Genomic DNA, 17,562 nt, shown 5'->3' on the forward strand with positions numbered 1-17,562 from the left:
AGCCGCCGACCGTCTTCTCCGGTGGGTGAGTATGCCTCCTAACCGCAGGCTTACAAAGGTAGAAAGGTGAGAGACAACTGATTATTGCTTGCCTTCAAAGGGTCCGGTTACAATCAATTTATAAGCCAGCCGCCAGATCAAAAGGAGAAACAACTCCCTGATTATTAGTTTCCTTCCTAGCCCTTTCCTTTCTAGCCGCTAGTTTCCTTCCTAGCCCTTTCCTTACTAGCCATTTCCTTCTAGCTGCCAATCATTGGCGCCCCTTCCTGATCTGCGCGATCCCTTGCTGCACGCCCCTGATCCGCGATCCCTTGCTGCGCGGTCGGCGCGTTCCTCGGCGCGGCGAATGTCCCCTGCGCGTAGGGATGGCAGCGGGTCGGATTTTGTTCGGGTATAATAATACCCGACTCGAAATTGTACCCGAGACTTCTACAAATATCCATACCCACCAAGCCAATCGGGCGAGAAACTGTACCCGTACCCATGCCCATCGGGTATCCACCGGGTATCGGGTATCCAGTGGATATGTTATTGTAGACTAAATAACATTCGGTCAGTCATAATAAATGCATAAAATATTTTAGTTTCCATCTAAACACCAATGCAACACGTGAATGACTCATTGTCAATGTCTCATTGGTCTTGATTACATTACAGTTGACTCTTAACACAACACAAATTAATATTCATTAATCAACAACACATGCGAGTGAGTTTTTCTAGTGAATCTAGCACATTTTTAGTTGATGTAGCATATTTAAAGAGGTATATTGATATTTCGGGTATCCACTGGATACCCGTGGGTAAAGTATTTTACCCATACCCGACCCGATGTATTTCGGGTATCCGACCCGATAGGACCCACGAGTGAGTTTTTCTACCCGTATCCATATCCACCGGGTACGAAACCCGCGGGTATCCATACCCATGGGTCCAACTGCCATCCCTACCCGCGCGCCTCCCCTTACGGATATACGGTTGACCGTACATGACATCTCTCCCGGCCTCAAAGGCCAGCTCGTCCTCGAGCTGAAAGTCGGGAAAACGGGCGCGAAAGTCGTCGAGGTCCTCCCACGTCGCGGATGCTGCCTGTTCATCTTGCCACTGGACCATCACTTGACGGATGCCTCGGGCCAACCGACTAGCAAGAATGCGGCCAGGGGCGGACACCACCGCGCCATTGAGAGTTGCTGGTAGCACTGGTGGCTATGCGGTGAAAGACGTCGTGGAGCCTGGCGCCAGCAGGTAGCTGTAGTCGCACCGCTGCCTCGTTGATGACTTCCTCGACGTGGTAGGGGCCAACGTAGCGGGGCTTTAGCTTCCCAGTATGTGTTCGTGGCAGCGATGCTGCCGACCGTTGATAGACCACCTTACGATGGCGCTAGTCGTAGGCATGTTTCTGGGACTCCTGGGCTTGTTGTAGTCGATAGCGGATGTCGTCGAGGAAGGCGGCTCGTTCTTCCATCTCTTGCGCCACTGCTGCCACCCGCGTGTCCCCGGGTTCGTAGGAGCGGATGGACGGAGGGTCACAGCCGTACACCACCCTGAATGGCAGCGCGTGGAGTGAAGATTGGTAGGCGGTGTTGTAAGTGTACTCCGCCTAGGGGAGCCACCGAAGCCACTGCCGGGGTCGGTCGTTGGTGAAGCAGCGAAGGTACATGGCGATGACGTGGTTGGTGGCCTCTGACTGGCCGTCAGTCTGGGGGTGGAAGGCGGAGGACATGTATAGCTTCGAGCCAGTGAGTGTCAGCTCCTTCCAGAATGACGAGGTGAAGGCCGGGTCGCGGTCCGAGACGATGGATTGCGACACGCCATGAAGGCGAACTACCTCAGCGAAGCGCCATGACCCATCGGGCTTCTTGACTAAGAGGACAGGCGACAAGAACGGGGAGTCGCTGCGACGCACAACCCCCTGGTCAATCATGGCCGCACACTGCCGCTCCAGCTTACTGCCGCTCCAGCTCATCCTTCTGGGCCGCCGGATACTGGTAGGGGCGAACTGCCACCGGTTGCGCGTTCGGTTTAAGGAGAATGTGATGATCGTGGGCCCGCTTGGGAGGCAAGCCCGTAGGAGCCGCGAAGACCTCCTCAAACGCGTCCAGTAGAGCCTCCAGTAGCGCGTCGCCCGAGGTGGAGCGTCCCATTCGTTGGAACGTCATGCGGCGAGCGGCGAGGTCCCACACTATTGGTCCAGTGCGTCGAGCCAGCGCGTGCCGAGGACGACATCATACCCGGCCAAGGGCATCACGAAGAGATCGGTCGGGAAGGCTTCCCCGTCGACGTGGAGCGGCGCGTTGCGTAGGATGCCAACGCAGGTGATCCGCTCGCCATTGGCCACCATTGCCGTGAGGCGTGGTCGACGTTGGATGAGGAGGCCGGAGCGATGCGCCGCTGTTGCGGAGATGAAGTTGTGGGTACTGCCCGAGTCAAGCAGTGCGACCAGAGACACCGGGCCGAGGGTGACGACGATCTGCATCGTGTCGGTTGCTGCGACCCCGACCACCGCCTGCAAGGAGAAACAGGGCGCATCTGTCCCGTCTGTCTCTGTCGTGTCTGTTGCGTCATCGATCTCCACGCCGTCGACGAAGAAAATCCGCCTGCAGAAACGGTTGTGGCCACGAGTATACTTCTCATTACAGTTAAAGCAGAGGTCCTGGTGGCGCCGATCCGCCATTTCCTCCGTCCTCAACCGTCTGTTGTTGTCTTCGCCGCGGTCCTGAGGTGCACCCATCGGCGGCGCGCAGAGAGCAAGCTGCTGTTGGGGCGCCGGAAGCGCCTGCTTTGGTGCCGGTAGTAGGCCTCGCGATGCTGACCGGGCCGGAGCTGGAGGCTGTCGATCGAGTTCCATTAACTCAACCTGCCGCGCCAGACTCATGGCGGCCGCCAGCGTCTCTGGGTTGTGGATCCGCACCGCGTGACTGAGCGGCGGCAGGAGCCCCCCGGTGAAGAGTTGGACGCGCTGGGACTCGTCCAGCCTTCCCGCTCGTGAGAGCAGCTCCTGGAACCGGTTGGAGTAGTCCTCAACGGATCTGGTGCGGCGGCACTCGGCGAGTTCGAACAACGGCGCCGACCGAAGAGCAGGGCCGAACCGTAGATGGAGCAACTCCTTGAAGCGACCCCACGGCGGCGTCCCTTCGTCGTCCTGGAGTTGGATGAACCAATGTTGTGCGATGCCCTCGAGATTATACGAGGCCATCCACACCCTTTCTTCCCCCATGGTGCGTTGCTGGCGAAAGTATGATTCGCACCTGTTGACGAAGAGGAGGATCTGACTTGCCATCGTACCGTGGGAAGTCCAATTTCTGGAACCTCAGTGGACGATCAAGGTCGCGGGGAGCGTCGATGCGGCCGCCGTTGGGCGATGATGCGTCGGACTTCTTCAGTCCGGCGATGTCGGCCTGCATGTTCTTCATCATTTGGATCACGTCGGCGAGGGTGGGCTCGGAGATGGTGGTGGCAGCGGGTAGCGACGTGGGCGATGGTGGAGCGGCTGCTGGCGGGTGAGTGTTGGTGGTGGAGGGCACGATTGGCCTGGAGTGGTCGGGCGAGGAGCGCCTGACTCGTGATACCAAGCTGTCAAGGACTGTGTGCCCTTGACTCGCCGGACCGCGGCTACGCAGCTCGTAGCCGCCAACCGTCTTCTCCGGTGGGGAGTATGCCTCCCAACCGCAGGCTTACAGAGGTAGAAAGGTGATAGACAACTGATTATTGCTTGCCTTCAAAGGGTCCGGTTACAATCAATTTATAAGCCAGCCGCCAGATCAAAAGGAGAAACAACTCCCTTATTATTAGTTTCCTTCCTAGCCCTTTCCTTTCTAGCCATTTCCTTCTAGCTGCCAATCACTGGCGCGGTGGCGCCCCTTCCTGATCTGCGCGACCCCCCTGATCTGCGCGATCCCTTGCTGCGCGCCCCTGATCTGCGATCCCTTGCTGCGCGGTCGGCGCGTTCCTCGGCGCGGCGAATGTCCCGCGCACGCCTCCCCTTACGGATATACGGTTGACCGTACATGACAGCTGCCTAGAATGATCAGTACTGGGCCCATCTCATCTGAAACCACTGTTCATCTTTTGAATTTAAAAGTTATGAAATATTTCGATATTCGATTAGGCTGCGTCTTGTTATTTGGTATTCTTTGGGGAACCTTGCCAGAGTTTGCTACCCTTCTATTTTCTTTGTAAGAATTGTAAATACATGCAGTTCATGTTACACTGAAACCTTTTAGTTTTATCCAATTACCCAGCCGTTTTGAACTACAAATGACCGTTACAGTGCTATGATATACGTAAACAAAAGGCTGCACAACTCTTCTGAGCATACGAGAAAAAAACATAAACCTGGTCACTGGTTGGTGCAGCAAACGTGCATTCTTGACTAGAAAAGGATCTTATTATATCAGAATGCAACTGTTTCTCTAGGGTTTCCATTCATCCATGCTTTTATGTTGCTTTCACTATTGTTTATGCATTCTTTTGATTGTTTCAAATACCTTTCCAATGACACAGAACATTGCTGATACCATGGCTTACCTTCAAGGAGAGGGTCGCTTACTACGTGGTGAACATAATCATTTATGTGAAGCGTTTCTTGTGATGTCATCCTCTGCTGGGTATTTGGCTGCTAAACCTTTTCGTATTTATGCCTGCAGCATAAAAGCAGTTTTGGTGTTGCTTCTGTTACAATTCGTATTTTTTTGTTTCTGTAGGATTCAACAGCAACAAGAAGTTCTTGCTTGGTTACTTGAACCTCTTAATAAAATGTGGACTCAAGTGGAATGGCAAACTGCATACTTGTCTGATCCTTCTGGTTTGACAAACATGTTTGCTGATAGCCAATTCATGTGGTCAATTTATCACACAGTTACATTCTTTGAAAAGGCACTCAAGAGAAGTGGAACCAAAAAGTCTTCAGCAACTCCACAAGCACCCACCACAACAGTACCTGGTTATCTGCATCCGATGTCTTCACATCTAGCATGGATTGTGCCCCCTCTCTTGAGGGTATGTCTGGCTTTGATTGTCAATTGTGATAATAATTACAATCTTTCTGTAGTTGTGCAGTGGCTAAGCTGATAAATAACTAACAATTTAATTCCCTTTTTAATCTCATTTTCAGCTGCTGCGATGCATACATGTCCTTTGGTCTGAGCCATTTGCCCAGTCTCAGACGGCCGAAATCAAAGCAGCAAAAAGCATGACTGTTGCAGAGCAGGCTAGCCTTCTAGGAGAGACAGGTAAACTTACCAAAGGTCAGGTTGCTCCAGCTGATGGTTTGCTGGATGTTCAAAGAGATGGAGAATCTAAAGAAAACAATATAAAAAACTGGTTGCGTGGGATCCGAGACAGCGGGTAAGTATTGTGATTTATGACTAATAACTTTAGCTAATTACTAGATGATTTTATCGTCATAGAATTTTCAATCTGAAATTAGAACTTCTTTTTATTTTCTATGGCCACCAGAAAATACCTGTGCTGAAATGGATTCAACGGATGGAAAGTTTCATCCTATTGTTTGCTTTATCGATATTAGAGAGTCGGATTTTATTGTTATTGGTTGTTAGCCTCAGTAGTACTGCGAAATATTGTTAGAGCAACTATGTAATGCATTGACGTGTTAATAAGGCTGAACAATACGGTTTGCACCAAACCGTCTAGATGAAATTTCTGAGGGAATATGGCTTGTTTGGTTCATGGACTCCCAGGCAGCTGCCTGCCAGGCATGCAATCCTAGCCCCAGGCGACATGAATTGGAAACTTGGGAGTGCTGCCTGGGCCAGGCAGCTCCACCCCAAACACAGGTGCATGTTGAAGAAAAAAAAGCAGTGGCAGTTTCACCTACCTTTCAAATGATCTGGTCCAAAGCTGTGGGCCAGGGGCGAAGCCAGAAAATGGAACCACCGGGGTCGGCTCCATGAATTATTATTATTATTATTTTCTCGAAAGCGCAGGAGAACTGCACATCATTTAATTAGAGAAGAAAAAAGGTCTAAAATGGACCAAGGTACAAAGCCCTAAGCAGGCTCAACAAAAACAAAACAAACACCCACTCACACGCTACCCACTCCCTAGCCGGTGGGGGGGGATGCAGATGGATTGTCCACCAGCCAAGGCACGGACAACGTGTGTCAAATACATTGATGAACAGTGTTAAACAATATTTACACTGGATTTGACAAATTCCATTGGGTCTGGCGACCCCTGTGCCTTAAGGCAGCTTTGCCCCTGCTGTGGGCACTGCTAGTGAGTATGCATGGTTGGTAATGGTTTAGCCTTTTGTGGCTGCTAGTTTCTGGGCAAAAACCTTCATCAAAATTGTTGAATTATTTTTCTCCGAGTTAACTCCCATATATGATCTATCTACTACTGCACGGTTTTGGTTGTGTATCACAACAAAAGGTTTATGCTCACACCATACTATCTTTGATTAAGCCAAAACTGAACTAGTATTTTTTCCAAGAACATGCCTTAGCACGTATTTCAAGGACACAGGTTAAGTGGAAGTAGATCTGATCTTACACCGGGGCAGTCCTGGTTCGGGGTCTGTCCCTTAGTAACCAGGTTCCCGGATCGATGGGGTCGAGGAAAGGTAACATGGTATGTGGTACGATACTTCAAATTTTAACACCACAGGACGAATGTTCCCGCAACGAGGAATGTGGACAAGTTCCACGTTCTTGGTTTCTAAGGTCTGTCCAGAAAAAAGCAACTTTCTTTTGGTCAGCCCAAATCTTGATTTGCCTTCCCAAATTGGCTAACAAACTATGGCTGTGACAGATGCGTCTGCTCGGTACACAGCTTAGCAGCACTTTATTGCTACGTGCTAGTGGTTGACAGTAAGAGGTTTTTAAGATTTTAACCAATCATACCATCTTCTTGGCGGCTCGTCCCAGAAGGCCTGGCTGGCAGATGCTTTAACTGCCTCTCTCAGGATCACTTTGCCTTCCAGTGTACGCTGAAGACGAGGTGTTTTCGGTGCCGGGAATAGGGACATCGTTCGTTTGAATGCAGTCAGCTTAAAAGGCCGGTGTGGCAGAGGATTGATTCTTGGAAGGTGGCAGCGAGCAATATTGTTGCCTCTCGACCTGAGACTAAGTTCTCGGTCTGGAGGAGGATCAACCTTCCGGAGCCAAGTGCGATCGGTGGAGATATTCTAAAGGGAGCAGCCTCGACCTGAGACACGAATCTCGGTCTGGAGGAGGCTCTCTTCATCTTCAGCGCTCAAGGCAAGAAGCTGGTGTGGAGAAGGAAAGATAACCAACATCCTCCTGAAGATACAGATATTGCCGCTCGACATCAGAAACCATCATCCATGGAGGGAGATGGTAGGGGCTTGATCTCTCAAGAGGTTGGCGGTTTTCAATCAAAAAGACAGCGGGTTCGCAAGAGACGACATAGAGCCAAACCAGTTTCTGCTTTGGCTAAGCGGCCTGCAGGACCGGTGTCACCTGTAGAAGATGATAAACCTTGTATCTTGCGATGGACTCAGCAGATGACCAGAGCAGAGGATGATCTTCAGAAGACAGTGGTGATTACTGTTATCAGCGATCGTGAGAGGATCCCAGTTGAAGAGATTGCTGAGTTAATTGCTCCTAGGCTGGAGTTGGAAGATAGGTCCTTGATAATTCGACAGTATTCAGAGTCAAGCTTCATCCTATTTCTACCTAGCTGTGGCATGGTGGAGCTGCTTGTGGGCAATTGGCCTTTTCTCAGGGCGGCCACTTTCACTGTCACCTGCAGGAAATGGTCCCGTTTTCTGAACTCTAGGGGTGCTGTGTTACCTACCTTATTGGACATCGAGCTTCAGGGTATCCCCATCCATGCTTGGGAAACCATAACTGTGGAACAATTGCTTAGTCCCTTCGCTAGTGTTCATCAGGTTCATCTAGACACCTTGGAGCTAAAGGATGTGGCTATTTACCGTTGTTCTGCTTGGTGTTTGGACACGTCCATGGTGCCTGCTTCAAGAGAGCTTTGGATCGTCGAGCCTCCCTTTGCCGTTGATGGTGTATCCTCTGGCAGGAGAACGTTGATGTATCCAATCCGCATCACATTCTCGTTTGCCTCGCGGCGGGATGGATCCGATCCTAACCCTCAGGCTATTACATCAGGCGGTGATGGTTTTGGGAATGTACATCAGGGATCTCCATTTTCAAGACCTCCCCAATCGCGTCGTGGAGGGGGGAGGGGAAGATGGTCAATCGGGACGTCGTTCAGTTCATGATCATTTGGGTCTAAGAGATGAGAACATGCAGCATCGGAACATGAGCTCAGAGATGGCAGAATCAGATCTAATGAGAACATTGGAATCCGATCGGGGACCTTGTCTCCTAGGCTGATAGAGATGGCTGAAGACATGCAAGACAACCCTGATGTCGTCATTCCTACACCTGTGAAGGTGAAGCAGCTGAAGGTTTACTCTCGTCAAAGGCTCAAGAACGTCCTGACTTTGGAGGAGGCTGGAGCTCCCAATCCTGTCACTGCGCCTCCTCCCTCCCCCTCAGACGTGGTAGCTGCTGACACGGTTCCATCTGAGGACCCTGTCTTAGATGTTGACGCTGTGTTGGCAACTCCGTCTGGAACGTTACCTTCCTCCCTGTCAGATGTGGCAGTAGCACACGCGGCTCCGTCAGAGGCTAATGCCTTAGGCGTTGATGCTGAGTTGGCTGCTCCATCTGAGGAGGACCTTCCAGCAAGCAACCCAATTACACAAGATTCTTTGGAGATTAGTGCACGAGAACAATTCATCAGCAGATTGTCAAACCAGATCACACGCGTCTTGCCAGTCCCAAAATCTGTCAGACGCCAGTCCTCTACCCCCTGGCGGTTCCAAGACGCAGCCAACGTGTGCGGGGGTTGGGGTTGAATTTAAAATTCAGGATTGGGGAAAAAGGTCCAAGAAACAAGCTATGGTGGCTCTTAATATTATTGAAGACAATGAAGGATTCAGGCGTCAAGCTTTGGATGACTACGCCAAGCTCTTCAATCATACTCTTTCTCGTAGTCATGTGCAGGCTCTTGCTGCTCTTTTTGGGTGGGCTATCCCAGATAATTTGGAATATGATAATGGGACTGGGGATATTACCGCAGCAAGCTTATTTTAGGTGGCAGTTTTGTTGTTCTTGTTTGTCGTTTTACCTCCCATTGTTCCTCCATGGACCTGGAAAAAATAATTGTTTGGAATGTAAGAGGTCTCAACCCTTTGGCGCGACAGAATTCTGTCCGTGAGCTCCTCAATTGTTATGGTGCGGATATAATCTGTCTTCAAGAAACTAAGATGGCGCAACCTTCTCAGCGTACTCTCCTCTCTATGTTGGGATATGATTTTACCGGTTCGTTGGCCCTACCTTCTATTGGTGCGAGTGGTGGAATCCTTATTGCTTGGAGACGACATCTGGGGGTCACTGGAGCTACCAGGACAGACATTCATAGTGTTTGTGTGCAGTTCTGTTCAGAGGAGGGGCTAGAGATGGCAACGGGTACCCGAAACCCGAAATCCGATGGGTTTTTACCCCATTAGGGTACGGGTTTGGGTCAATTTTCATACCCATGGGTTTGTTAATGGGCATAAATCTATACCCGGCGGGTTTATGGGTACGGGTTTGTTCCTATAGTACCCAAACCCGTGAACCCGTGGGTTTTTTAAACCCAACCAAACCTAGTGCATATTGTCATTTTATTTTATAAACGACCAACAAACTTGTTATTCCTTATTTACTTCATAATTTTTATCAATTGGTGAATGTATCAGTAGTCGGTAAGAGTGTTGCTTGCTATTATAGTTTTTACTAACGTTACATATGTGGTGGATGGATAACATAGTGCAAGGTCACTTAATTATACAACTTATTATTTGTATTTCATTCTCTCTACTAATAATTTTTATACCAAATCATGAACTCGTTGTTCATTACATAGATTTTGGATCATGATCTCATTAATCATTACGATACTTATTGATTATGAGAAGAACAAGTATATTGGAGATGAAACCCGCGGGTAACCCATGGGTACCCGCTAACCCGATGGGTACGGGTTTGGGCAAAATCTCAAACCCGTCATGGGTACGGGTTTTTTAATGGGCATGAATATTTTTCACGGGTACGGGTTTGGGACGGCAAAACCCAGCGGGTTTGTACCCGTTGCCATCTCTAGGAGGGGCACCATTGGTGGCTTACTTGTGTGTATGGACCTCAATCTAATGAAGCTAAGATTCAATTTCTGCAAGAGCTGAGACAAATTAGAGCAGCTTGTCAGGTCCTTGGATGATTTCTGGGGATTTCAATCTCATATTGCAAGCCGAGGATAAAAACAACTCGCATATTAATCGGGCTATGATGGGTCGATTCAGAAAATTGGTAGACGATCTGGCTCTTAAAGAAATTCCACTCCATGGGCGCAAGTTTACTTGGTCTAATCAGCAGAATCAGCCTACTCTTGTCAAGCTTGATAGAGTGCTGTGCTCTATTGATTGGGAGGAATTGTTTCCTAGCGCAATGTTACAAAGTGCAGCTTCTGAAGATTCTGATCACTGTCCTTTATTATTGGGTCTCAAAGATAGCAAAGGTGTTAAAAGGCGTTTTCTTTTTGAATCCTTCTGGACAAAGATTGAAGGGTTTCATGAAGTGGTGCACAATGCTTGGAGTTCGGTTCCTGTTGGCCAATGTCCATTCTCCACTTTTGATTTAAAACTCAAAGGGACAGCTAAAGCCCTTCAAGGTTGGAGCAGCAAGAAGGTGGGACACATTGAGACTCAGCTGCATCTTGCAAGAGACTTGATCCATCAGCTTGAGATTGCGCAGGATGGTCGTATTTTGTCTGTGCTTGAGAGGTGGTTGTTGAGTAAGTTGAAGAAACACTCTCTGCCTTTGGTCTCAACCAAGCGAACCATTGCTCGCCTCAGATCAAGGATTTCATGGCTCAAGGAGGGAGATGCAAATTCTAAGCTGTTCCATTCTTTTGCGCGTTACAGAAAGAAGAAGAATCATATATCCAAACTTACTGTGGGAAATCAAGTCCTTACTGCTCATAATGACAAAGCTGCAACAGTGGATCAGTTTTACCTTGATCTGCTTGGTGCTAATAAAGACAGAAATATATCCATTAACCTTGAAGCTTTGACAACTGCCGGCACTCCATTTCCAAACTTGCTAGAGTTGGACAACCCCATTACTGAGCAAGAAGTGTGCAATGCTATAAATTGTCTGCCCTCGGATAAATCTCCTGGACCGGATGGGTTTACTAGTAGATTTTATAAGACTTGCTGGTCCATTATTAAAGATGAACTTATGGCTGCGGTGATGGCGGTTTGGAACAGAAAATTTGATAATTTCCATAAGCTGAATTATGCTTTTATCACTCTAATCCCAAAGAAAGATGGTGCTGATCAGGTCAAAGATTTTAGACCTATTAGCATTGTTCACAGCTTTGCAAAACTAATCATCAAGATATTGGCTACTCGCTTGGCTTCAAGACTCAATGATTTGGTCTCTCCAAACCAAAATGCCTTTATTAAGGGTCGCTTTATCCAGGATAATTTCATGTTGGTTCAGCAAACGACTAAATTTCTTCACCAACAAAGGCATCCTCGTCTGATGATCAAGCTGGATATTACTAAAGCTTTTGATTCGGTCTCCTGGCCCTTCCTTATTGAGGTTTTGCAAAATCTAGGTTTTGGGCAGATCTGGAGAGATATCATCTCAGGGCTGCTCCTCACTTCCTCCACTCGGGTGTTATTTAATGGTCACCCGGAAGCCTCATTTCACATAAAAGAGGGCTGCGACAGGGGGATCCTCTTTCTCCGATGCTGTTTGTGCTTGTCATGGATGTGCTTGGTCAACTTTTTTCTAAAGCAGATGAGGAAGGTTTGTTACAACCTCTTTCTTCTAGGCAGCTGCAACACCGGGTTTCTCTTTATGCTGATGATGTGGTTCTCTCCATCAATCCTGTGGCGGAGGACATGATTATGGTTTCGGACATCCTTCACCTTTTTGGTGAGGCTTCTGGTTTATATAATAATAATCAGAAATCTAGTGTCTATCCCATCAGATGTCATGAGGACAATTTAGAGGTGATTCAGCAGTTTTGGCCTTGTGAGATCTCTAGCTTTCCTTGCAAATACCTAGGTATGCCCCTTTCTTTACATAAATTAAAAAGGGAGCAGGTGCAGCCCATTGTGGATAAAATAGCTAATCAACTGCATAGGTGGAAAGCTGATTTGTTGACTAAAGCAGGAAGAAGTGTGTTGGTGCAATCTGTTTTGACAGGGATGCTGATTTACAGTGCTATGGTTGGGGACCTGCCTTCTGCTACTTGAAGGACAAGGACATTGATAAAATTAGAATAGGGTTCCTTTGCCGTTGTCGTAAAAATGCCATGGGTGGACATTGTGCAGTGGCCTGGGGCAAAGTGTGCAGACCTCGCGAGCTTGGTGGGCTGGGTATTTTCAGCATCACTGAACTGAGTCGGGCTCTTAAAATGCGTTGGGCTTGGCTGCAAAAAACTGAGCCAGGTCGGCCCTGGTCATCCCCGCCCCTTCATATCCCGAGGAAAATTCGAGAGTTTTTACAAATGGCCTTGTATTCTGAGATTGGAAGTGGAGCCTCTACCCTCTTCTGGAGTGATCGATGGTTCGGTGGGCAGCGGATAGTGGATATCGGTCCTCGACTTTTAGAGACCATTCCTAAGAAGCTGATTAACAAAAGGACAGTTCAGGAGGCGATCAGAGATAATTTATGGATTAATGATATTCCTGGGAGTTTATCTGTTGGAGCACTTGCAGACTTTCTGCGCCTTTGGGATTTGGTGGCCCAAGTTGATCTTTACCCTGATAAGGAGGACAAGCATATTTTTCGATTGGCTGCTAATGGCAAATATTCGGCTAAAGCTGCTTATGAGGGGTTGGTGGAGTTCGAACCTTTTGAGCGGATTTGGAAAACTTGGGCTCCGCCCAAATGTCGATTCTTCTTATGGTTGGTTGCTCATAAGAAACGTTGGACGACAGATAGACTTGAAAAGCGAGGTCTGAATCATCCGAAAAGATGTCCTCTGTGTGATTAGGAGAGGGAGACAATTGACCATCTGCTTGTGAATTGCGTCTTCTCTAGAGAATGTTGGTTCCTCCTTAGGCAATTCGGGCTGCAGGGGTTGGCTCCGCAAACATCGAATATTAATTTTATGGAGTGGTGGCATCAAGCAAATGAAGCTATTCAGGGGTCCTTCAGAGATGGCCTAAGCTCCATCATTACTGTAGGTGGTGGTGTCGTCCATGGCAGCGACGGTTGGAGGAAGTCACAGCAAGGAACGAAGCCGGGTCGGGGAGGGAGCGAGGTAGGGAAGCCTGCCTGAAGAACAATACCGGAGGGAGCAGTGGAGGTGAGCGGCTGCTCCCTGCTGCGTCCAGAAACAGAGGAGGTCGCGGAGTCGGGGCGGCTGCCCGCGCGCGGCCGGGAGCGTTGGTCGGCGGTGCGGGAGCTCCGGGCGCTGGGTCGCGGAGCCAGGGGCGGCTGCCCGCGCGCGGCCTGGAGCGGTGGTCGCGGCAGAGGGAGGCGCGGCCTCGGACGAAGGGACGACCGCGGCCAGGCGGGACGTCGGAGGCGCGGCACCGGGGAGTGGCGGCCGCGCAGGGGCGGCGGCCCTGTGAGCGACGGTCGCGCACCGACGGGAGCGGCGACCCAGGGGAGGGCGGCGCGCCGGGGAGATGGGAGGGAGGCCGGCGGCCGGAGGTGGGTCAGGGGAGGGCGGCGGCTGGAGCCGGCGGCGCTGGCTGTGTGGAGGCCGGCGGCGGCGGCTACAGTGGAGGGAAAGCCCCCTGGCGGCTGTGGCTGCTCGGGGAGAGGAAAAAAGACTAAACCTAGCTGATACCATGTTAGAATAGGAACCCATACCCTAATCAGGGGTTGGGAGTGGTATTAAATAGGGAGAGTAACTGGGCCAAGGCCCATTACACAGGGGTATAACGGTCATTACACAGGGAATAGCACAAACCCTAGACGGGTAGTCTAACAATTACGTTGGGTGCTTGGATTTTATGGAATCACCGAAACAGATGCATCTTTGATGGCCTTTCCCCTAATATTGCTAATTTCCTAATCCAAACTGGGGATGAGCGCCGTCTTTGGGAGATTGCCGGGGCCAAGGGGCTGTCCTCCCTTGTTGCTTCCCTCTCAATTGTGGACTAGAGCTTTATAGATGAGTCAATCTATGTTAGTTTCATTTAGACCGCCATAAGGCGTCGGTTGTACTCCGGTCTACTTTAGACCTTGTTTCTTTCTTCTTTTAATATAATGATACGCAACTCTCCTGCATGTTCGAGAAAAAAAACTGATTTTGAATAATTAAGAAGCTACCGAAACAAATTGGAAGCAGTTTTTTTGTAAAACTAAATTCTACAGTACCAGTTTTATCAATAATTGGTACATGATGTGTCTATAATCCAAACAACCTTCTTTCTGGGCTTGCCCTGGTTTTGGTCATGACCAAGTTTTGGTGAGGTTATTTATTGCTCAAACCAAATATACCCTTTTCTAAACTATTTATGCCATGTAAATGTCTGGACCCTTGGTCAACTTCGGATATTCTTACACTCCCTGCATATTTGATAATAAATGAACACTTGATTCACACTTTAACAAGGTTATCAAGCTGTATGATTAATCAAGATTATCAGTGGCAGTGCCATTACGATCAGTTATGCACAATGATTAGTCGCGATTAGTCAGCTGATTGGTGCCATGGTGACTAGGGTTAATTAGATGATTCGAAAAAAAATTGCACTTCAATGGACGAGGAAAAAAATCTATATTGCAGCTCATAAATATTGAGAAGATTTCCACTTTTTTCTGATACGTGCAAAAAATGTCATATTGCAGGTACAATGTTTTAGGACTAGCAGCTACTCTTGGGGAAGCATTCTTTCGATGCATAGAGGGTTCTTCTGTCACCCTTGCTATTATGGAGAATGTGCAAGTTATGGAGTTTCGGCATCTGCGCCAACTTATCCACCTTGTTATTATTCCATTTGTTAAATATTGCCCTGCCGATTTATGGCTGTGGCTAGTGAACCTTTTGCAGCCGTTATTTGTCCACTGTCAGCAAGCTCTTAATTATTCATGGTCCAGTCTTCTTCATGAGGGTCGGGCTAAGGTTCCTGACAGCATTGGTAATCTTTCTGGGTCAGAACTGAAGGTAGAGGTAATGGAAGAAAAGTTGCTACGTGACTTGACTCGTGAAGTATGTTCTGTCCTTTGGGCTTTATCATCACCAGGCTTAAATAATGGACTTCCATCCTTGGAACAACTTGGACCTTCCAACCGGATGGATTCTGTTTTGAAGAATCTGGAGTCCTTTGCTTCAAGTTCTCTAACTGGGTAATGCAAATATTTTGAGCACCTTGCGTGATTTACCTAATACATTTCTATGCCTTTTAAACCAAATGTTATTGACCTTCCCATTCTTTGAGCTTTGACCATTCTTAGGAGAACCTTGTATTTCAAGAATTTATGTTCGAACTTGGTTGATGTTTTATAACTCCTTTCACAAGAATTAATATCTGATATAAATTAATTAGTCTGACCCACTATTTTATCTTCCTTTGCTGTTGTTAGAGTGGATGCACTAACCAGTTCAACACAAAAGTTTAAGCTGATGGGAGTGTTACTAACCTTGAGATTGATGATTTGTCCCTAAGGACTATAGGTAATATATATAGGCAGTAGGCCTGGGCCTAATGGGCCTTAAAACACCTCCTCAAACTCAAGGTGGAAAAGGAGGATATGAAGCTTTGAGTTTGATCAAGTGAAACTGATGTTGTGCTTTTGTTTGTGCTTTGGTGAAGAAATCTGCCAATTGAGATTCTGAGAGCACATATTGAAGATCAATAGTCTTCTGCTGACAATGAGATTGAGTAAAAGATGCATCAACACCTATGTGTTTAGTAAGTTCATGCTTCACTGGATCATGAGCAATCTGTATAGCACTCAAGTTATCACATAATAGAGGTGTAGAAGTGTCACAAGTGACACCAAGATCAGCCAAGAGCCAGCGCAACCAAATAATTTCAGCAGTGGTAGTAGCAAGTGCCCGAAGTTCGGCTTCAGCACTAGAACGAGATATGGTCGCTTGCTTCTTGGATTTCCAGGCAATGGGAGATGATCCAAGGAGAATACAGTAACCTGTAGTAGAACAACGGTCAATAGGATCACTTGCCCAAGTGGCATTAGAATACGCATGAAGCTGAAGTGGGCTATCAGAAGCATAGAGTAAACATCTGGATCTTGTTCCGCGTAAATATCGAAGCACACGAAGCAAATGACCATAATGAACTGAAGTAGGTGTTGATACAAATTGGCTCAACATATGAACAACATGAGCAATATCAGGTCTGGTAATGGTGAGATAAACAAGACTACCCACAATATGACGATACCGAGTTGGGTCTGCTAGTGGTGTCCCATCCTTCGGACGAAGTTTTAAATGAAGATCCATTGGTGTTGCAACAGTGCGTGTATCAGTAAGTTCAGAGCGATCAAGAAGATCTTGTATATATTTGGACTGAGACAGATAAAAGCCTTTTGAGTCTGCTGAACTTCAATGTCCAAGAAATAGCTAAGCGGTCCCAAATCAGACATCTGAAATTCCTTACTAAGATGCTGCTTGACATGAGAAATATGTTCTGAGTTGTCACCTGTAACTAGCATATCATCCACATATAATAGAAGTAAAGTGCGGCCTTTTGGAGAAACATGAACAAACAATGCAGGATCATGTTCACTAGAAGAAAAACCAGCAGCTGTGATGACAGAGATGAATCGCTCAAACCAAGCACGAGTAGCTTGTTTCAACCCATACAATGCGCGACGAAGACGACAAACATGCCCTGAGGGAGTATCAACCCCTGGAGGAGGATGCATATAAACTTCTTGTAGATCGCCATTGAGAAAAGCATTCTTGACATCCATCTAGGAGATAGTCCAAGAAGATGAGGCTGCAACTGCAATCAAGGTCCGAACAGTAGTCATATGCGCAACAGGTGCAAAAGTCTCATCATAATCAAGTCCTTGAGTCTGTTGAAAGCCACGAGCAACAAGACGAGCTTTATACCTCTCAATGGACCCATCTGATTTTGTCTTATAACTTTGAAGACCCATTTACATGTGATAGGAACAACATGCGAGGGTAAAGGAACAATATCCCATGTACCAGTGCGTTCAAGAGCAGCCAATTCATCAATCATGGCTAGCTGCCACTCAAGATTCCCAGAAGCTTCCTGATATGTAGTGGGTTCAACAATTGCCACACCAGCCCATGGAAAACCATAGCGATCTGGAGGTTCAATGGTACCACGGTCACGAAGACGATATCCCTAATTAAAAACATCATTAGACCCATTATGGTTAGTACAAGAATCAGGTACAGGATCAGTATCGGGACCGACCGTAGAAATAGAGTGGGAATGACGAATGTAGGTTTGGATGACAGGTGGTTTGGAAGAGTAAGAAGAGGATGACGTGGAGGTGGAAGGTGGTGTTATTGGAATGAGAATATCAGATGTGGATGATGGTGTAGATG

The 17,562-nt window shown here is 47.9% G+C and overlaps 1 protein-coding gene across 4 annotated transcripts in view; it reads left to right on the top strand.

Moving 5' to 3' along the window:
- Window positions 1-17,562, top strand: part of LOC103635172 (protein HASTY 1) — a 59,384-nt gene that overhangs the window by 32,059 nt on the left and 9,763 nt on the right. For 3 of the 4 annotated variants that reach the window (XR_002264239.3, XM_020542679.2, XM_035961663.1), the window contains 4 exons: window positions 4,504-4,607; window positions 4,704-4,998; window positions 5,114-5,346; window positions 14,865-15,362. Coding sequence is in view for 3 of the 4 variants with exons in the window: in XM_020542679.2 (XP_020398268.1) it covers window positions 4,504-4,607; window positions 4,704-4,998; window positions 5,114-5,346; window positions 14,865-15,362 (1,130 nt within the window). In the remaining variant the exon portion in view is untranslated. The remainder of the gene's footprint in view (window positions 1-4,503; window positions 4,608-4,703; window positions 4,999-5,113; window positions 5,347-14,864; window positions 15,363-17,562) is intronic. The other variant, XM_020542680.3, reaches the window with a different exon arrangement.

Source organism: Zea mays, chromosome 8 (genome assembly GCF_902167145.1).
Source record: "Zea mays cultivar B73 chromosome 8, Zm-B73-REFERENCE-NAM-5.0, whole genome shotgun sequence".
NCBI classification, from domain to species: Eukaryota; Viridiplantae; Streptophyta; class Magnoliopsida; order Poales; family Poaceae; genus Zea; species Zea mays.